A 22317-nucleotide genomic window follows, 5' to 3' on the forward strand; every position below is an offset into this window, starting at 1 on the left:
GCATACACAGCTATCCTGGAAGTGTCATGAGGATTTGATGTTCTAAAAACAGGCTGTATGTTGTAAGGTTTCTATGAAAACATTCTTTAACATCAACATACAAAGCTTAAAAAGTGCATTTTAGTGCTGCTTTGTTTAAGGATACTAGATCCGCAACCAATCACAGATTTTAAGAGACTCTGAAGCCACGTATGATTGATTAAGATTTTTTCTTATTGGCTGCCAAATGAAAACATGTATCTGTTTTAGTGCTCAAAGTCTAGAGAGCCAAACTTCTTTTACATGCAACTCCAGTCAAGTCAATGGATTAAGACCGAGGATGAATTTGGCACAGCAGACGACACCGCTTGTGCTTAATGTGAACCTGCCTTGTATGATGAAGCTATCATTACAATTCATGGCAGGAATGAAATGTCAGTGACAGAAAGTAGTGCTACTTCAGTCACGCCACGTATCTCAATGTCAGAACTCCCCTTGGAACTGACATTTCATTGCTACCACGTACAACGTTTTGATGTTAAGAATAAGCAAGGAGTAGATATGGCCATACCAAAGATTCACATAAGCTTAATTTCCCAAGAGAGAATTGTTTTCCATTTACAAGCATTGCAAAGAGATAACAAACATGCTCTTTTTCTCAGCTTAATCTTAAAATACTTTAACATTATGGTGGAAATAGTGAATAAATAAGGCAGTGCATAGGACATCTAAACATAGATTTGAAACAGAAGTTTATTCCTGAAGTTTTAAATCACACTGCAAATTTTGGACCAAAGGAAAAAATAACTGCAAAGAAAAGAATTAACTCAGTCCTGCCTCACTGTGAGTTTGAGTCTACTACAGGAACATAGTACTCACAAACTACTAAAGTAACTGGAAGGAATAGCTTACATGCTGTTTTCAAATTTGCCTAAAGGAAATAAGAATTGTGCCTCACAAAGGCATGCAATACAGACTTATCTCTCCACAAACACAACAGGTTAATTAGAAAAGCTGATCAGTAGTAACACAAAGAGTTCTTACATCTTACTGGTGATTATATTGCAGCATTTTATGTATTGTGTTTTGCCCTATGAGTCACTTAAGTAAGGAGCCACATTTGAGTGGACACAAACATATAATAACACTGTACTATACAAGTTATTTTAATGCTCTGAAAAGATGCTGTTGAAGATGAGATAAAATTCAAGAACATGGGTATTTGCTTTAATAGTTTTTCATGTCTGCTAAAGCTAACATGCTAAAACAAGGCTATGTTATAAGGAAGAGGCATGAGGTAGGTATATAAAAAGACATGAGTAAGCGCTGTGACTCACCTCCCAAAGCACACAGATGCCTACATGAATTACACACCTAAAAGGCGACCTGTACATTCATGTACCAAATTTGTGCTTGTAGTCATACAACTGTGCATGAACCTTTGGTCTTCTCCTCTGAAAATGTGACCATTTTCACAGAATCACAGAATAGTCATGGTTGGAAGGGACCTCTGGAGATCACCTAGTCCAACCCCCCTGCAGGTTCTCCTAGAGCAGGTTGCACAGGATAATTTGCAATTATCACTAATTGAAAATCTTAAAAACAGAAGACTAAACCATATTATACACAGAATAAAAAAAAATTCTCCCTGCAGGATCACAGGAAACCTACATGATTTCCTGGTCTAGAATTTAAAAATGGCACTAATCATTTTCAATGGACAATTTCAATCGACGCTGTAATGCACAGTAGCATACTTCTCCCTTGGGACTGCTAACATTGCCTCTACTTACTCATGGTACAGCTGTTCCTTTATCCCAGGCACTAAACGTTTATGTTCTGGATACCAAGGACCCTCTACTAGCTATGGTGCCTGTATCTACATGTTTATAAGGACATTACTGAACAGAAAAGCAAATGTGATATGCACTTCTGGGGAGCCAGTCAAAAAACCCCCACTGTGTATAATTATTAGTGCTGAAAATACCAGATTTGGGCAAGCCATTATGGACAAAGTCTAAAACACGTAGCTGTTCCTTCTGTCTGAAGACGTTTGTATTAGAGGATCTGAAGGTTCCTGACTGGACTATGATGAAATATGAACACTACAGCTCAATCAGAAGAAGCTAGAAAGATCATTATTTTTAAAGGAAATGTATTTCAAATGGAAGTGTAAATCACCTCTTTCAAAATAAAGATGACACAAATAAAAAGCAGGATTTGCAAACTAAATGTTAGTGAAAAACCATATAATTTCAACTACTAGAAAAAAATGGTAATGATACTGTGACAGTGAAATCCTTTAAAACAGAGATAATTTGCAAATAATCATTTTAAGACCAGTGATTTCACCTTTTAAAATTATTTTTACAATTGTGCTACTTCACACTAAAAAAGATAAGAGAATGCTAGATAAAGATAGAAGATAAAGGTAAAAAGATAAAAGAGACAAAAAGAACGGTTAGATACTCTGGAGAAATATATGAATATACATACATCTATATATTCGCTCTGTTCTTATACTCTTCCGTGTCTGCTTTTAGCCACTGGTCAAGACAGCCTGCTGGGTTAGGTGGACTTGTAGTCCGAGCCAGAACACCCAATAAGTTCTTATTTATCTTTTTACATGTGCTAGCTCACCTGGTATCTTAGGGTATGTGCTGGTGTCATTACTCCCTTTTATATGATGACAGCTGTCTCTTCAATTTCCAGTGGTGCTATACGTTGTATAGGTTTGGTTAATACCCAGAACACTGTTTACAACTGTATTGTGAAGCACCTTAAACTAAGTTCCATTGAGGTTTGAGAAGTAGTCTGAATGGCTGCTGAAAGCTACCCTGGAGTAAAGTGTTGGCCTAGGCAGATTGTCCACTGACAGAAAGTATATCGGAGCATCTCATTTTGCCCACCAGAGTGATAGAAAACCTAGCAAATGGACTATATCAAACTTCAAGGGGACAGAGGAATATTCCCTTAATATTGTGGCTCACATTGAGCTCAAGCAAAAACCTGTGGCAATTTAAGATGCAGCTGTAGCCTCCTGACTGCCCAGACCCTTCTTTTATGGCTATTAACATTTACCAAAAGTGATATATAGGAGAATTTGTATAGTTCTGTTATCCTAGATCTACATATCTAGTGTCCTGGCACAAACCCATTTTCATTAGACCAGAACTGTAGCAGCTGGGCCTGGGAATATGTCAGAACCTGCCATCCTTGCTCCAGAGCAAGAAACCTCCAGCAAAGAAGTCAGCATCAGGATTTTAACATTTAAAGTACTGCTGCCAGATCTGGAAAAGCCTGTCTATCAGAGCTCCAAGGCTCAAATGGAAGAGAAATTAGTAACTTCTGTTGAAGTTCTCCGCATAAACCAGTGCCCGTTTCTCTGTTGTAAAACCCTCCAAGAAGGATGTGGATGTATTTTAGCTGTACTTCAGTTGTGAAATGTCAGGGGAGAGAGCTGGGACATTTCACAGCCTACTGGCATCCTCTTTTAACATGAGGATATTTACTACATGACTGTCCATTGCAATCAGAAATGTTAAATTCATAAAAGTCATCTTCTTAGACCCATTTTCAATTCTTGTTACAATGGAGGCTTGTAAAAGAGGGTAAGCAAGCAGATGTAGCCACAAACCAAGACTTTTAAGGTCTAGCTCTCTAGCTACAAAGTTTGCATTTCTAAAAGGGGAAACTGTGTTAAACAGTGTGATTCATTCTACAGTGTGGGAGCTTCCCCATGTAACAGGCAGACCTGTACGTTTTCCAAGCTGTACTTTCAAGTCAGTTGACTGTACAGCTACAGATTACACTAATGTGCAACTCCAAGCGTACCGGGGAATACCGTGTCTACTTTAAGAAAGCCATGTTGGATGGCTAGGACTGATGGTGCACAAATAGTGCATGGCTTACTTCTTAGCTATGTAATATGAATTTAAGTTCCAAATCTGTACTCTTTCATACCTCATAGTCCCTCTAAGAGTCCTTTTTCAATTCTACATTATACTTCTATTAAATTCTGGGTTTCCATTGGTAGGGACTGTCTTATAGATATTTTTTTTCCCCTTCAAGATGTTAATTTGGTGTTTTCTTCATGCTCAATTTGTAGTACAACCTGTTGTTTCCAAGTTCCACTTCCAAGAGGTAAATACAATTGAATGATTAAACAGATTTATTTATTAATGTTTTTCTAAATTATCTGAGATGGAAATGTATCAAAGTACCTTACAGTACAGCATAGGAAATATGAATTATTACAATTTATTACTCAAAAACCGATCCTCATCCTTCTGCAACTAACCTTATTTGGTGTAATACATAATAGTAAATACATTTGCCATTATTTCGTTAGCATTTGTATGTACTCAAAAGCTAGCAGGTACTTTTACTAAGTTACCATATAAAGATGTATGAAACAATTATTCATTTAAAAAAATCCATTGATCAAAAAATGTTATCAGTATGACAGCCCCACTCACACATGCACAACCATATGTAGTTAAGAGAGCAGCACTAAACAAAAAATACAAATATTTTTGTGGAGTTTTGTATCTATTTATACTTACGAGAAAAGTTACGGTGAAGATGCATGCACCTTAGTTTGGCTTTTCAAATTTAGGTAGTTATCAAAAAATATAGGTGTTTCTGATATTAACCCAAACATCTATAACTGGATCCCTATACATAGTACTACACCTTCTCTATAAAACCTAGATTGTCTTACTGAATTTGAATCTGGTTCTGCAAACCCACCTGCTTTTTCTCTCTCTGTTCTGTCTTTTCCATATTAACAAGCAATAGCAATCAGACCTGCCCTCCCCGCCTACCAGCTCTCAGGTTGAGCTGGTGGTTACTCTCACTAATACATCCTATGGAGCTGTCTTTTCAGGTGATGCTTTTACTTTTGCTTGGATTTCTGCATTTTCTACTGAAACAACCCTTCTGAACACTGAGAGACTGAGGAATGCCTTAGATGAGCGCGTGAAGCCTCTATAGGGCCCACTACACGCTTGGATGTGTAGTTGGGTTTAAAAGAGAAACACAGCAATATGATCCAGAAAAGAATTGAAGGTCCAGCTGTCTCACTGGACATGTCCCTGTAAGGAAGTGCCTCTATACTGTAACAGATCACTTCTCTTTACTTGTGACACACTTATGCCATATTTTATAAAAAGTAGATTATCTTAAATATATAACAAAAGAAAGCATAACATTATAGTAAATTTCAGTCTGAATTCTGAATATATATTCTGAATCAATATGAACTTTGGAATTACAAGTTTGAGGGAAATTTGTTTACTTAGGGTGTTGGGGTTTTTTTTTTTGCTACAGTTTAAGCCTCAACACAGATCTAAATGTACCTGAATTGAAATTCAGAGCTGGACTGATAGCATTCCAGATTCACAGCCCTTGTACTCTACTAATGAAAACTGTATATCAAGAAAAATACATGATAGAGTCACTTAGATAAACTAGCTTGTTAGTATGTTTAACTACTGCAAAGAAAGGAGCTCTATTATTTGCTGTAATTGAGTATTATGAAAATCACAAATATTTTACGCCTAGGACTGTTGATTCAACACTTGTCTGCAGTACTCTGTCAGAATCTTCAAGGCTAAAACCCACCCATTTTATCCTCAGAAAGACTTTGAACATTGTCGTTTTAGTTGCCAAGTTGCTTGCACTGATAAACGGTATTTTTTGCCTTGCAGGTGGTACTGTGAAGGGAAGGAGCTTGAAAACTCACCAGATATTCAAATTATCCAGACAGGTGATCAACACTCATTGGTTATTGTTGAAGCTTTTGAGGAGGATACAGGGCGTTACTCGTGCTTTGCTTCAAACATCTATGGAACAGACTCCACTTCTGCAGAGATTTACATAGAAGGTATGTTAGAACTGTTGAAGAAACTGGTTGTTGAAATTGGTTATACAGCATTAAGATACGACTATTCATTTTGTATGTTAACTGTGTAATAGATTTGTCACAAAAAACACCCAGCAAGGAGCCAACACTTTTCATTATTATCAAAATATGTTTTATTTCTCTGTAAAATACCCTGCAGACAAATGACTTCCCTTTAGATACAATTTTATTGTGCTGCTTCACAGGGATTTTATATATCTCACTGCAAGACTGAGGTCTAGAAATATTAAGATTCTGATGCCATCTTACATTTTATGTCTGTGGTACTTGACAGAAATATAAGAACCTCAATTTTGTGTCTAATTCTTATTAATCCCTTTCTCTGCAGTAATTTTTACAAATTGGATATATCTTCATAGTAATCCATTATTGGGACCTTGTAACCAAAATAAATATGCCAGCAATTTGATATTTTTACTTGCACAATAGATTCTGTAAATAAAACAGAAGCTACGTCTGCAGATTTAGGTGTCTCTTCTTTCTCCTTGTGCTCTTTAATATATCCTACTTGGCTTAAGAGAGGTCTATTTATTGTATTTCTTTTTAACACTTTTTGGGGTAAGGTTTTAAATTGCATCCATCATTGTGCTAGCAGGATTACAAATTTAAAATAAACACACTGAAATTTTTTTGTCTTTTGTCTTTTTTCCATTTTTGAGGCAGAAAAATATATTGAGTTCCATCACTGACAACAGTGGGACCATTCATAATTTAAAGCACATACCCTACTTAATACAAGGTTAATTTTGCTCTACTGTTATTCTTCTTTCACCTCTCTAATCTGACAGTGAAAGGACGAATCCTTTTTTAGTATCTGCACTGCCCCTGACATTAATGGGAGACGCCTGTGCTTGGCAAGGATTTACCAGTTCTCGAGCCTGGGGCCAAGGCCTGCTTTTACCTAACTCAGTGGATGTTGGATGGAAGCCATGGCTGATGGAGATGCTCCCTGGCATGAACTGCAGAGAAAATGCAAATTCTAAACGCAGTAAAGGCTGCATCAGGAGTGTAAAACAGCTGTTAGTAATCTGAGCTTGTATCATCTCCAAACTGTGCTATAAGGCTATAGCTTAAGAATAATAGCTGTGACTCCAGGTCTCTCTCTTTCCTCTCCCTTTCTTTTTTTTTAAACTGGTAGTATCAGGTGTCTGAGAAAAAAAAGCTCTTGATTCAAAACAGCAATTACAGACTGAATCACACTAGTGGCACTTTAAAGAGAATCTGACAAGACCCAGGTATACATTTAGTCTTGGATGCTGTTTTCCTCATTTCAGTCGCACCTCATCCCAAATTTGCCTTATGTCAATAGCAGTTCTGGATCTTACACAGTATGCAGCATTGGTTCATTTCTACTGCAATGTGATGTTTTGGTTTGGCATAACTATAATATATATCCTTAGACTGCTCTATAGGAAATTTGAATAAAGGTTTGTATCATTTATACATAAACTTCTGCAAAAAACTCTCTGCTGAGTGATTTTTTTTTTCTTTTTCATAGGAGTCTCTTCTTCTGACTCTGAAGGTGAAATCACCAAAGACGAAATGGATCAGTAAGTTTAAAATCAATTACATCTTTCCTATTTCTTACAGTACAAAACCCCACAAGTGTAGACATTTCAGTTTCCATTAATATTTTGCAACTTCCAACACATTAGGCTTTTTTTGGGCATTTGTTTGGATTGGTTGGGGTTTGTTTGTTTGTTTTACAAATAGTATGGAACAAATACATATTTCCTTGTGTGTTTTCAACTTCAGCTTCAGAACTGAAACAATATCAAATATAAACATAAGAATTATATTACCTTAAAGATTAAACTACTAAAATTAATTTACTAAAACAGATGCCACTTGACTAGACCCAACTTAAATGATGATTTAAGCATCTGACTTGGAAAAAATGTGTAGTAGAATTTCTCACATGAAAATATGGTATGTCATGGAGGTTTTGGCAGAACATGGCTATACATGGATTATTTAGATTTAAGATAAGGAAATTAATAGATATGAACTAAAGTAAACTGAAATAATAGGTATAAAAAACTACTTAACTATAAGAAGTAAGAAAAGGTATCAGTTGTATTCTAAAACCTGGGAAATAAAATTATTTTTCCTAAACGAAATCCATTCCCTGTGCATTTAGAACCTGATCCAAAGCTGTTAAAATCTATAGTCTTTCAGAATCAAAGTCCTTCTATCAAGGAAAGGGAGCCACACTGGTTGAAAACCGAAATAATCAATCTTTTATTTTGCATGCCTTTGTATGCATTAATTGAACCCCAAAAGCAACCAGTGCTTTATAAAGAGGAAATTTTAACCAAACAGACTTACGCACCCTGTCTCTTTTCTATTATTTATTAAGGAGGTTTATACTCATTACAAATGTAATTTTCTTCTAAAACACAAATACAAAATGCTGCAGACCTGAGGCTAACAGCAAATCCTGTCGTAGGTGATTTTTACTTCGAAGTCATAAAATACTCCAGATTGGATTGGTTTATAGACTTTGATGGATGTAAGTGTTTAATATAAAACTTAGGAGCAAGAAGTCCTCAAAGGTCTTAGGATGAATTGCTAAGTTTTTCATAGTTCTAGCTCAGACTTTCCCAAATGTCTCAGCCATTTCATCTTATTAGGTGTTAGTTAATATAGTGTTGACCATAATCACTTGATGGCATCTGTAAGCTGCTTACCTCATTAAATTGTGAAGTAATGTATTGCATTCTGGTTTTCTTGGAAAAAAAAAAGAATGCTGCTCTGACATTGTAGAAGGATGTCCTCAAATGACAGAATTCTGAAAGATCAGGCTTGGGTGTAATCAGACTGTCTTTTGTTTTTACTTAGCTTCCAGCTGTTGTCATAAGGAATCTGACCACCTGTAATTAAAGGGAATTAATGTGAGAACAAATGCAAAAAAAAAAAAAAAGTTCAAAATTTCAAAAGAGAAATCAGTGATGACAGCAACTATATGTTCACTCTGAGTAAGGCTTCCTCTGGTTTGAAGACTGCCTTTCCTAGGGGGGACCTGTGGTACATTCCAGAGCAGCCATTGCGTACCTCAAACTGAATAAAAAGACTCTCGCTTCATTGTGTGCATTATTTAACTTATCAATAAAAACAAAAAAGGTCAACTCTTCTACTTCCATACAGAAACAACCTAGAAGACGTGAAAAGGTGCCAACCTGTACACTACCAAAATTGCATATGTTGGTCAGAAAGCATACCCCTCTCTTTTATTCTTCAGCAGTAAATTATTGAATCTGTATGCAAGCAGACCATAGTATTTTCATTACCTTATAGGCCCAAATCTTCACACAAGCTCAGGGAGCAGTGCAAGAGAAAATAGCACTGTCCTCTGAGAAACTAGCATTGCGCTCTCATGCTTCTCAGAACTGCTAACAGCAGCTTTCAAGCCACAATTAGGTTAATCCAGGCCATTTATTACATTTGGTGTAAGTGAACTAAGTATGAGAGATTAAAGTGGCAAGATATGCAGCCTGACTCTTATAAAATGTGGTTTACCTAGGAGTATGTATCAGTTTGGAATTTTTTTGAATTTATTTGAATCGGAATTCAATCCCAGAAGTGAGGCTGGAAGTGACATGCAACTGGGACAGACATAGCTAAGGGACACGCTCTAGCTTCCAGTTAGAGAACTTTATTTTGGTTAATATTTTACAGCAAAACAAAGCCAGCTGACACCTCCTTGAATGCAGCATCTTCTGCTGTTAGAACTGCAACCAAGCATCAAGAAACCTCCAAGGTACCACCTGCCTTCGTTCAGCCTGTGTCTGTACCTGTCCAGACTGTGTCAACACCAGTTAATCAGGTAGGGGAGACAATATGGTGAATTTCAAGGACCAAAACCAAGCTCTTAAAAAAGTGTTTCTTCTACAGTTTGTGACTCATAACCCCCAAAATGTTCTAGCTTTTGCTTTGCTGTTGAACTTCAGCTTTGAACGTTACAGCCATACGGTAGTTGCATATACAGAAGAGATGTCCTGCCTACTAGCTAACCTTTAGCACCCGGCAAAGGGAAGGGAACCTTTCATCCCCAGGTTACAGGCATCTCCGTGGCAGTGAGCAGAAGGAGCAGCTGCCACTAGCTCAGCCAGCGGTGGGAATCTGTGTGCACTCCAGCAGGTCGGAGACTGCATGCCATGAAGTGCACTTGGATGTGTAGGTCAGCTCACCAGCCCCTTCACACTGCTGACTGACTCACTCACTTCCATGAGCGGCAGCCTGTAACTTTTCCCTCTCCCTCTCTACAGAACTCACTTGAGATGATGTTCTTTCTACGAAACTTATTTTAAGCTAAATAATTTGACTACTATGTTTACTTTCTGTGTAGATAGGTTTATTTACCACATAACATTAATATCCACATCAAAGAATTTCTAATTAATGTTTGCATGCATTTTGAGTCCTTTTTGTTGCAAACTATCAGGATATTCATAACTGTGAATTCTTTCCTAATAGGAAAGAAGAACCATATTTACTTAAAAATAAAACTCAAAAGTTCATGACAAACTCGCTTTATGCTGCCTTTTCAATGTTTACAGCCTAGAATTAATGGTAGCCAATAAATGAATTGATGAAACAATGCACATTTACTTTTGACTACAAAGAGAACAGAATTAAGCCTTTGAGACAGTTTGCCATTTTGACAGAGGTTGCCTAAATCAAGAGTGATAGTTACCTCAAAAATTACCACTTTTAAACTTGTTGGCTTATATGACACCACCTGTAAAATCTGGCTATGTTTCCAGAGATACTGAATCCCTAATTCTGCTGTTCTGGGGCAGCTGCTATTTCACTAAAATGAAAAACTCTATTAATCAAGTTATATAAGGAAGTTTTCCAGAAGGAGAATAATTTCATTCTGATTTCACTGAACAGGATCAATAGGGTGATATTCCACCTCTGTAAATTGTTTGGGTTTGGCAAAGGAGAAGAATTACTGAGCAGTCACACACATGACTTGAATTAACTTTTCCTTACTAACATCCATAAATATTTTGTAAGAAAGAATTTTTAAAAGGACACACCACCAAGCAGCCTACATACATTTGCTTTGGTGAGGTATTAATGAAAGATATTATAACACCCTGCAGTGAAGTTTTCCTTCCCATGATTAACTCAATAAGGCAATAACAGCATTTTTGTTACTCAGGCACTAACCCATCCAGGCAGATCGCTAGCAGTTGTCTACAACAGAGCAACTTTTATTCATTACATTAATATTTTGCTTTGGACTTCGCCCACCAAAATCTCTTTTGTGTCATTCCAAATGCATGTTTCTCTTGTATATGGAAAAATAACCTCTGTACACCTAAACATCATCATGCAATGTTTTGCAATCTACAGGCGCAAAGCCCCACTAACTATTTGCAAGGACTAGATGGAAGACCTATAATTGCTGCTCCTGTATTTACAAAGGTAATCTGTTCTATGACATATTTGAAAATTAAAGAGGTCAATTCATTGTTTGGAGAAGTAATTAAAATTTTCTAGCTATCAAAGTTTAAAAAAAGAAATTGTGCATTTCATAAGCCATTCAAGGATTTAAGTGGGTTTATGAAATCTTACTGAAATCAGTATTACTTCAAGACCAGTAAGACATTTACTGACTGTCTATTAATTTTCTCTATTAGATGTTACAGGATATTTCAGCTTCTGAGGGGCAGCTTGTTGTCTTTGAATGTCGAGTGAAAGGAGCTCCTTCCCCAAAGGTTGAATGGTATAGAGAAGGAACACTGATAGAAGATTCTCCAGATTTTAGGATATTACAGAAAAGTATGTTTCTTGTGTGGAAATACTGTGTCTAATAAAGTTTAGGCAAGCAACAAAACTGCTAACACAGCAACATTTTGAATTTCTTATTACAATGGTAAGAACAATATAAGCCACATTTATGGCAATAAATCTGGGTTCCAGAAGTCAAAGCTGTGGATGAATTGAACAGCATACTCACAGGTAGTATCTGAGATTCCCCAAACTATTGAATTGTTTTGCCTTCTGCTTTGACCCCTTTGCCACCTCAATGTCCTTTTCTAATTCAGCCTCACATCTGGTGTTTGGGTTTGGCACCATTTATATATGAGTTCCACTGCCCGTAAATCACTCATCTTTTAGTTAAGTGCTATTATAATAGCATTTGTGGGCAGCAGATTGCTTATTTATCCACAAAAGTAGCCTGATGTACACGTTAGCATGCTTACACATACCTGTGTGTGCACATGATAGGTTGTAAACATACACTTCTATTTTAATTTTCAAATGCAGTCTAAATATCTGAAGTTTTCTTATAAGTCACTGGAATGCTAAAATTGCTAAACCTCAATAGAAATTCCTAAAATACGACACTACACCAAACCTAAACAAAACAGCGTTTTATCGTAAGATGATCTCATGTGTGTAACAGCCTGACGAATTGTCTTCAAGACACAATAAAGTAGCACTAAGATTGCAAAAAACTACTTCTTGCAGAATTTATTTCCTATTCATAAGTTCTCAAAAGTGTTCATAAGTGTTCATATTGTTCAGTGGATTTGACATACCATTGGGTACAAGGCCTGGCTGTCTCCACCGCCCCTTAAACAGAAAATTGGATCAAAAGGAGTATTCCGTCATATTGAGAAGACCAAGCTTCATATTTAGTGCTTAAGAAAATAAAAATATTGGCAAAAGTAAGTATATTCAATCTACTAATTCTGCTCTTCTTCCCTTTAGAACCACGATCTATGGCTGAACCAGGTGAGGATAATCAAAAGGCACATACTTTTTTGACTATACAAATGTCATTATTTAACCTCACAAAATATTAATTATTCAAACTCCATAATTTAATTAACATAATTTCTTCTTTTCCCCATGTTCTATAGCTACTAGTGAGAAGTATTTTACTGCAGACCGTTCCATAAATATACAATCCGAATTAATTTTATCACTTTTGAAGAAAATAGTATTTCCATTCTGCTTTGACCCAGTTCTAACTTAGGACCTAAATGTTGTCACTTTATGAGTTAAAGATTAACAAGATTAATGTGTGAGGGTCCCCTGTATATCCAAGGTTCAGAAGTACACCAGATGACGTAGACTGAACTATTTTTATCTAGTTTACCAGTTAGGGAACATTGCATCAGATGTTTAGCCATGTCAGCCATTCCCTTTGCTCCCTACCAGCGTAATATGAGAGTATCACATCAGGTGTTCCACCCCTGATATCAGCAAATCCTAAAAAAGTAGCTGGATTTGCTAATTTCAAGGGTCAGAGCAGAATGTAGGCTACTCTGTGTGATTTGAGCAAAGGAGCCTTACAGATTTTGATTGCTTCTTCATGAAATTATTGCTTTCCCTGTAACACTTTTCACTATTAAAAATAAAGCTACCCGTCCTAAAGTAGAAAATTACTGAAGTAATATTAATTTTTATGGAATATAAACTTCTGTAACTTCTCCTTACCCTGTTAAAAGTTTTTTACCCAGAAAAGTGGCTTGAAAGAGACTTCCTCTCCTTGCAATGTCTCTCTCTGAGATTTAGGAATGAATAAATGAAGCTTCTACCAGAACCCACCAATGCTGTTCCTTTACTGTCCAGTGGCATCACTGCTGAGTAATGTGAAGCAGTTTTTAGAGGGTAATCAGTTGGGTGCAGTTGTCACTGCCTCATCACCTGCTGCTCATTCAGAAGGAATCTGGATTTCCATGCATGCAGTGGTTGGCAAATCCAAGTACTATAAACTAGATACTATAATGCCTTAAACTAGTTCTATAATCCTAGTACTATAATAAACTATTATTCTCCTATAGTTTTTAGCAAATACTCTGTTGCTACTAGATTTTCCTCAGTGATGACATGAAAAAACCAAGTTTGTGTGGTATGGTCTTCTACAGAAATACTCTTAAAATATTAATCCAGTGGGGGTTTAGGAAAGTTTCTTGCAAAATGGTAGCAAAATAGTCATTGACTACTTGAAGAAACACTATCAGCCCACATTTCAATATACTTTAGATATTACTCTCCCTCCCCATCCCAGCTACCCAGCCAAATGAAAGATTTAAAATCCCATCACCATAGGTATTTATTAGCTAGTACTGCTGCCCAGACATGTCAGATACTGGTCAGACAGGAATGTCATAGCCCCAGATTGACTTTTCAAGATGGAATTTATCTTTTGCAAGTACAATTTTGCTAGCATGTTGTTCATGACCACTGGTCTTCTTCACAAAGAAGTGAAAAAACAACTTTCTCTAAGCACAGTTAGCACAATCCCCTCTTATCTGCAATCTGCATTGGTACTTTTGGAAAATGCCTGCCTATATGTATATGTTTTTTATTTCTTCACCTTACAGAGTGACTCTACTTGAATTGTTCCCAGTTAATTGTAACTAATCTTTCAATCTGCAAAGAGATGAAAACACATATATTTTAGTGAGTTGTGAGTATAAAGTAGACTATATTTCTCCAAATTAAATTTTAAGTTCCTCAGAGATAAATTCTGTACTTCATGTGATTAGGAAAACATTTTCTAATGTTTTCCAAACACTGCTGACACCTGTTCTTCCTTTTCATTGGGCATGCTGGAGCACAGAGGGTACCAGTTGCTGCAGACAATGCTGATAACAGCTGCTGCACACAAAGGCTGCCAAAATTGATAATACTGATGGAACTAAAATCAAACTGAGCAAGGTGGAAAACTTTAAGGAAATGTCCCCAAGGGTAATCAAGGCTTTGTTTGTTTGTTCGTTCAATGCATGTTCACTTCAAGTAATGACACTGCTGTAATGCTTTGCAGAGGAAATTTGTACTCTCGTTATTGCTGAAGTATTTTCAGAAGATTCTGGCAGTTTCACCTGTACTGCAAGCAATAAATATGGCACGGTATCTAGTATAGCTCATCTAACTGTCAAAGGTAAGAGTTTGTTTTAGTCCTTTGCTTGCTAGTAAATACAAGCAGAGCAGGCTGCAGCGCTGTGCAGTCCAGGCAGCTTATCAAACATACAGATAGATTGCTATCTCTTTTCGAAGTGTCCTTCCTCAATCACAAATGTGAAGGAACAAGGAACATTAGGGAATGAATCCCGCACAGCGCTTCCAAAAGCACAACCCTTGCTGACCACAAGTTTTGGGCAATAGCCATTTTTGGAATCTCTATGGACTGTCTAGTTTGCTGTTTCGATATCCCTTTGGTGCAGAGCCCAAAGGAGGAAACCTCAAAACCGATTATTTCATACTGCCTGTATCATTTATGCTGCCAAGGCCATTAGGTGAGCAAAGTAAAGCACATAAAAGCATAGTGCAACGTTGACTCCAATTCAGCTCAAGTTCTGGCAGTGTTCTTCATAACTAAAATGTTAGAGAATTCTCTGAGAAGAAAGTTTGTATTTCAAAGACACTAGTGGAATTCATGGGGGACATGGTTGAAGAGCACTGCTGAATCTTCCAAACAAGAACTGTGTCCCTTCCCCCCCCCGCTCCCTTTACAATATTTCTTTGTTAAGGGAATTTGTTGTTAAACAAATGAGGTCAAACAACTCAGTCCAACTGGAAAGACATCAGAGTGATTTTTTCCAACTGTAACTTTTGTAATTTCATTTCACCATAATTTATGGTAATTTATGTTCACCAAAAGTTTGGTATTTGCTATTTCAGCAACTGAAGACAGTAGTAATGCTGCTAGCCTTCACACAATGAGCTCAATCAACTTAATTGCTGTTGAACATCAACCTCCTCCACACACTCCTTCCCATCGTGTAGTAAATCAAACCCCCAAACCTAAACTTGAAGGTGTTCTTGTGAATCACAATGAACCCAGATCAAGTTCCAAGATAGGTCTCCGTGTGCACTTCAAGCTGCCTGAAGATGATAAAGGAAGTGAATCATCATCAGAGGATGGACCTGGTGCTACAAACCAAATCAGATCCAACTATTTCCAAGAGAAGATAAATGGACAGCCAATGAAAATACCAGAGCCAACATCACCATCCAAGGAACCTCCCCCAGTGCTGGCTAAACCAAAGCTGTAAGTAAAAGGGATTCTAAGTCTCAGGGGCATCACTGGTATTAATTAGGAATCACAGACCAGGACACTATTACACTACAGCAAAAATCTCAAATACAGAACAAGAAGACAGCCAGTTTCACATGGTGCTGGCCTAATTAACCATACTCTTGAGAAAACACACTCAACAGAGGTAGATATTTTTTTCTGTATCACCCTCCTAGGAGAAGCATTCTCCAATTTTAAAAGGAAAATGTTTTTCCCTTTGAAATTGTATTTAATGCCACAATGCTTTTTGCTGCAAACAAAAGGTGAACAATATTGCTTTTATGCAGGCAAAATAAAAACAGGTTCTTCAAACATATCTCACTCAATTCCAGGTATGCGATTTTGCCAAAATCAGATATATTCAGTCTTACACATAGTATGGGCTAACAGCTAGCTATGCCTCATGACTTTTATGTCTCACAAATGTAAATCTTAAAACAGATAAAATACTTGGAAATGTTTGATAATGTGAAACCACTTGAACTAAAAAGCATTTACATGATTAGTGCACTGTGAGCTCAAGGGGAAATTTTAAGAAGTAGTGTAGTTTTCTTAGAGGACAATTTACGGAATTCACACTGCAGTTTGTTATGAAATATATTTTCATAATTTTTGAAACCTCCCAAATCTGGTTTAAAAAAGCGCATGCAGAGTCCTTCATTTCATTTCTTAAATAGGCGGAAGCTTTAAGTAAAGGCTCAGGAAGGACTTCATAAAGTAATTAATTGGTATCTTTAAGCAGGGATGTAATTTGATAGAACTTATATACCATGTAGCAGAAGAACTTGGAACAGTGCTTTTTTAATTTGTTAAGCCTATATTCACAGACCTACATACCTTCAGAGCTATAGTGTCTTTAAGGGGGGATCAGAAGCAGTATTTAATTTACCCAATGTTTTTATAAAGCAGAACTTCTCTCAAACTCCCTCCCTCAATAAACTGTAACAAAGGAGTCCATTATTATGCAGATGTATATATAAAGGACACAAAATCAGGATTGCACTACTTCTAGCTCTCTAACATTCTACTGTTTGAAAGCTTGAAATTGCTATCTTTATATACCTTTAATGCAATTTTTGTTTAATACATTATAGAAACAATAATTCTTCTAAAGAAAAAGCAGTTCTGTTGACTTCATGTATTTGGTTTGTTAGTACCTGTTGTAGTTGGTCTCTACTTCTACATTTTTTGCTTTTTAAGAACAGTTATTTAATACTTGATGATTTATTACATTATAATTTTCTGTATTCTCTATGTCCTTTTTGGTTTTGGAAGGGGAAACATTAGCCTGTTTTCTATATGTTGTATTTCCATATACATAATAACTAAATAAGCCACTTGACAAGGCAAAATAATTCCCCAGCTGCAAAGTAAAAAAGCCCAGAAGACACATACAGTAGACACCATCTAAGAAACAACAACTGCATGAAATGCAAGTCCTCTCTGAATTATGCACTCCTGCCTATCACTGAATGTCAATACCACCTAAAATACATTGGCAGTATCTCTTTGGGTGGATTATTATAAAGCTTTATTAGCCATAATGCTGAGGAGCTAAATAACAGCAAGTATCTTACAAATGCTCATTTAAAAATCCAATTAACTAAATCCTACTCTTTGTTACACAAGCAGAGAGGCGCTAAGGTGACAGAGCAGAATTTGACAATGCTACCCCTTAAATATCTTCAAGTAAGATTTGTATTTATATTTCACATGATAAAATGTAAGAATCATCTTCAGTCAAATGATTTTCAGACAAAAAAATTTTGTGCCTCTGGCAAAGAAGGGGAGAGGAAGGAAAAGTTTATTTTAGTAGCAAACTAATATTATGCTCTTCTCGTAACATTAGGGAATATGTCATGTAGTTTCCCCTACATCTTACTGTATCACAGGACATAGAATTTTTCTCTTGCAATTCACATAAGGAAATGTAGACAGCCACCAATTCAGGGCTCTTGACTGAATTTTCGCATCTTTGTTTTATATGCAGTGATCAAACCCAGTTAAAACAGCTCCACAACCAGGTCTTGCTTGAACAGCAGCAGGTGTATCAGACATCTACAAGAGAGCTGTCATTCAACACAGCTTTACTGAATTCTGCTGCTTCGCTCCCTCAACAGTCCACCTCAACTCTGTACAAACAAAGCAAAGCCCCTGCTGCACAAGCATTCAGCTATCCCCGACCTAAGCAGTTCCTACCATCACAAACCACACCGCCTAGCAGTTCTTCTTCCAGCTCTTCAGTTACAACATTCAGCAACGTCCCTCAAGGAACTCAAAGAACAAACAACAAGGAAAATTTCACAGGAAATTCCCCATCTGCCCAATCAAGGTCTTCAGGAGGGTTTACAAGCAAAAGTGAACAGTCTCTACCAAGCCCTAAAGAATCAATGCTGCCTCCACTAACACTTTCTACATCGAGCGTAAAACAGTTTCAGCCACAGAGTGTGACTCCTGCTCCTATGTCCCCAACTGGCCGGATTCAGAATCCAGTAGCTTTCCTTAGTGCTGTTCTTCCTTCACTTCCTACTGGGCCATCAACCAATGCTATGGGACTGCCTAGAAGTACACCAGCCACGTAAGTAGCATAAACCATATGTGCAGCAGGGACAAGAACTACTCATAAAGGAAACTAAGATGTATTTCTGTTCAGGGGTTCAGTGGGGAGTAACTGAAATGCAAGTCATTCATAAAATAGCAAAGTGAGTTATTAATATATTCTGGTCATTTCATCTAACTTTTACATTTAGTTAATAAAGGATGAGCTAGTAGCTTCTACAAGAAGATAAATCTTCTACAAGAAGATAGAGAAATATGAGTTTATAAACAGATTATACAATAATGTTGGGGCTCAGAGACTCACAAGACTGTACTAGTGGGTGAAAAGAGATTTCATGAGCTTGCAGGGTAAGACCTAAGACTCGAAGACAATGGCTATATAAGCTATAAAAACATTCTCATCTATTGTCAGCAACAAGTAAAGTTCTGAAAGGTACCTCATAATGTAAGTTATTTCTTAGTCCAGGTAAATCTAAGAAATAACTTATGTAAAGATATTTTTCTGGTTGCAACACTTTCTCTATTTAAAGTCCCCCCGAAAATCTCAGGAGAGTTAATGGTTTGCACATAAATATTTTAATTGACAGCCGCCGTGATTTCACCACCATACAAGCAGATAAGGATGATGATGTATGGGAAAGGCTGTGGTCTTGAGAGTTCCTTCTTTACTAGTAGAGTTTAAATCAATACCCCTTTTGTGGGCTACGTGAGCATCACGTTAGCATGGCTGGCACCGGTAGGTTGATACCACTTTTTATCCATAGAACTCCAGATCCTGCACAAAGTGAGGACTATTTCACCTTTTTACCAATGGTACACTTCAAGGTAGTGATAGCCATCAGTAAGTCACAATCTCCCAACTATCCTGCTGATACTACATCAAGCAATCTATAATTAGAAAAAAGTGTCCCTGTATAAACAACATTCACCAGTGTGTGCCAAGAAGCCTGCCTTCAAACCATTATTGCACTCCTGCGCACAGACTTCCTAGCTGCCCAGCACAGCCACATAATTGCCATCACTCTGTGGCACATGCCTGGAGGCCCTCACGGCCTGGCATCATGGGCAGGCACACATAATAAAGTTACAAGGTTCACAGTGAAGGCTTTAACAATACCCAACCCAAGCCTTCAGCCTGCTCTCACAACACTGCAACAGCAAGCAAAAGATCAACTGCTACTACTCATCCACTCCCCTTCCTCCCCTTCAGAGCTGGTGCACAAGTGCTCAAGCCCTATTCTCTTTGCATTAATGACACTTAACCCTTGCAGGTGCTTTACTTTTTCTAACTGCTGTACTGGCATTTCCAAATAGATCCTTACAATATGCCTGCCAGGTGGAGTAGTTAAATACTGTTTTATCCATTTCACCTTTCCTGGGTCCCAGCCCAGAGCTGAATTCCCACATAACTAGAGCTCTTTGTGCTGAGATTCAAATTTAGATCTTTACATGGGAGAGAATCAAAGTGAGGGCATAAAAGATCAGGAAGGAACCTGGACAATATCTGTGCTAATCTGTGAATATCTAATGAAGTTTCAGCTTCCTTTTTTAGCATTATCAATCATATTCATTCTGGTTACAAAATCAGTGAGAGAACACCATGTCTGCAGAGCCACAAAAGGAAGACACCTTGCACAGCAATCATCACTTATGCCTTTTACCTGGATCCCCTGTGTTATTATGATCCCAGCTTCTGGTAAACTACCAGAACGTTGCACACCCTCTAGTAGTGTGCTGCTGCTGTGCTTCAGCGGTGCACTCTCACAGTCCCCTGACAGTCTTATTTAAGAATTTAACTATTTTCAAACCTTACTAAAATAAAACAGACTACATCTATAATATAAAAATAAAAAGAACTGTTGATGTTAGGTGTCATAAAAAGGTGAGAGAAATGAAAGAAGTAAAAGCTCATGGCAAGTGTAAATGATCAGTGAAGATGTGAGATAAAGATCAATGAGAAATTGTATTAACTCTTAAATTATTACCTGATACAGTAAAATGTACAAGTTATATACCTATGGTAACACCTATACACATTTCTTTAGCATTCATTGTGACATTATTCCAGGATAAATATAAATGGAACCCAAATGCTTATTATAGTATTGTAATGCTTATTCTCTTTAAGATGTGTCCTTAATTCTCACTGGCATGGGAATAGGATGCATCATTAAAACAGTACCAAAAAAAATCTAATCCCATATTGTGCTTTGGCTCTACATCAATAAATAACAGGTTCCCCCAGACAACTGAAGGGTAACATATCATATCACACAGGTGACAAAAAAAAATACATACTGGTTGCTGCATGTTAGTATCAGAATTTTCTTTTAATAGCCCGATCCAGGGATTAACAAAGAAAAATCTGAAGCCTCTGCCATTAGCAACAGATGATTCTATTCGTGAAAATAAAGCTGCACTTGTAAAGGACCTGGAAAGAAAACTGCATTTCAGAGAGGATGTTAATCAACAAAGTAGTCAGCAGGTAAGAAAATCAAGTGTTATTAAAATAAATTTCACTCATGACAAGACATGTATTATGACTTGTGGAACAAAAGGTGTTTGTGTGGTTGAGCCGCTACACTGCTTTGCCGAGTGAGCTTTTGTGGTAAGTACTGGTTTGGAATAGCAAACTGGAGCTTTAAATACCAAGTGTGAGGGGATGCAGCTGTAGAGGGTTTACTTTGTGACTGAGCAGCATTGTTAATTTCTAACAATCTCTGTTAGAGACCGGTAGGAATGTGAAACTTCTTTTCACGGAAACTTCTGTACATCGGATTTCATTTTTTCACTTTACCAGTTGCTCAACTCATTGTGTACACACACATTCATACACTGTATATTTTTAACACAAATTGAGTAAAGTAATCAGATTGTTTAAGAAAATGTTTCTGGTTTTACTTTGGGTGAACTAAAACGTGATATTCAATTTTTAGCATTAAACCTATTTTTCCAGATCTCCCTTCAGATCTCCCTTCTTGTATGAATTGACAGGGACTTTGGTAGCTGGTTTTGGTACATGTTACTGGCATACACCAAACTTTAGGCCTAGCATTATTAGAGTTTAGCAAAATAACAAGCCTTTTACAAAGTTCAAGGAACTAAATATCAATTCATTCTTAACTGGAATCAATAAATTCACTGGATCTGTATAGTGTCTATGAAATTAAAGAAGAAATAAAAAAAGGAAATAATATTTTGAAGGTTGAAATCACTGTAGAACAGGTTCAACTGCCCTTGAGTAACAGTAGGACACACTAAGGACTGCTAGATAGCTGTTCTGTCTGCAGGCCACTACCCTACCTTCACCTTGGCCAGGAAGCCCTCCATAGCTGTCCCGCCAGCTCAAGCTTAACACAGCAAATAATGGTTTACCCTCATCTGTCATCAACAAGGGAATTTTCATAACGTCTGTTAGCCCTTCTGACAGAGAACACGCAAAGATAAGCAAAAAGCCATGGAGTCTCTGGAGCAAATTACCCTCTGCGGACAACTGCAGTATAATCCCTGTTTTTTTAATTTTGCCATTGACCTTTCTTTCTGAGAGATCACGCTGCCAAAGCACTTTGAGTAAAACAACTGGCAAGCAGTACATTTTGCAGATGAATCACAAGTGTTACAATTTGTACTTGCTATGGTAGCAAGACAAATTATTTAGAGAGCTACTGTGAAATACCAATCAGTCTTTCGAGTTAACTGCATGATAACCCCTTTAGAAACAATGATCACTAGTAGTGTCAAAGTTATCTGCTGACAGCAAAAGTTATTTATACACTTACTTGCTATTCTGTATGAGACCAAACCA

The 22317-nt window shown here is 37.1% G+C and overlaps 2 protein-coding genes across 5 annotated transcripts in view; one reads left to right on the forward strand and one right to left on the reverse strand.

Moving 5' to 3' along the window:
* The window catches only part of MYPN (myopalladin), an 85203-nt gene that overhangs the window by 36394 nt on the left and 26492 nt on the right, over positions 1 to 22317 (forward strand). For all 4 annotated transcript variants that reach the window (XM_080401290.1, XM_080401287.1, XM_080401288.1 and 1 more), the window contains 10 exons: positions 5691 to 5866; positions 7404 to 7455; positions 9584 to 9731; positions 11270 to 11341; positions 11557 to 11698; positions 12635 to 12658; positions 14700 to 14816; positions 15557 to 15926; positions 17944 to 18531; positions 20850 to 20997. In XM_080401290.1, coding sequence (XP_080257416.1) covers positions 5691 to 5866; positions 7404 to 7455; positions 9584 to 9731; positions 11270 to 11341; positions 11557 to 11698; positions 12635 to 12658; positions 14700 to 14816; positions 15557 to 15926; positions 17944 to 18531; positions 20850 to 20997 — 1837 coding nt within the window. The remainder of the gene's footprint in view (positions 1 to 5690; positions 5867 to 7403; positions 7456 to 9583; positions 9732 to 11269; positions 11342 to 11556; positions 11699 to 12634; positions 12659 to 14699; positions 14817 to 15556; positions 15927 to 17943; positions 18532 to 20849; positions 20998 to 22317) is intronic.
* PBLD (phenazine biosynthesis like protein domain containing) overlaps positions 5726 to 22317 on the reverse strand; it is an 81285-nt gene continuing 64693 nt past the window's right edge. The window contains exons 10-11 of the transcript XR_013930335.1: positions 8596 to 8778; positions 5726 to 5845 (exon numbers count right to left, since the gene is read on the reverse strand). The gene's annotated coding sequence lies outside the window, so the exon portion shown is untranslated. The remainder of the gene's footprint in view (positions 5846 to 8595; positions 8779 to 22317) is intronic.

This window comes from Falco punctatus (genome assembly GCF_963210335.1).
Source record: "Falco punctatus genome assembly, chromosome: 9".
Taxonomy (NCBI): Eukaryota; Metazoa; Chordata; class Aves; order Falconiformes; family Falconidae; genus Falco; species Falco punctatus.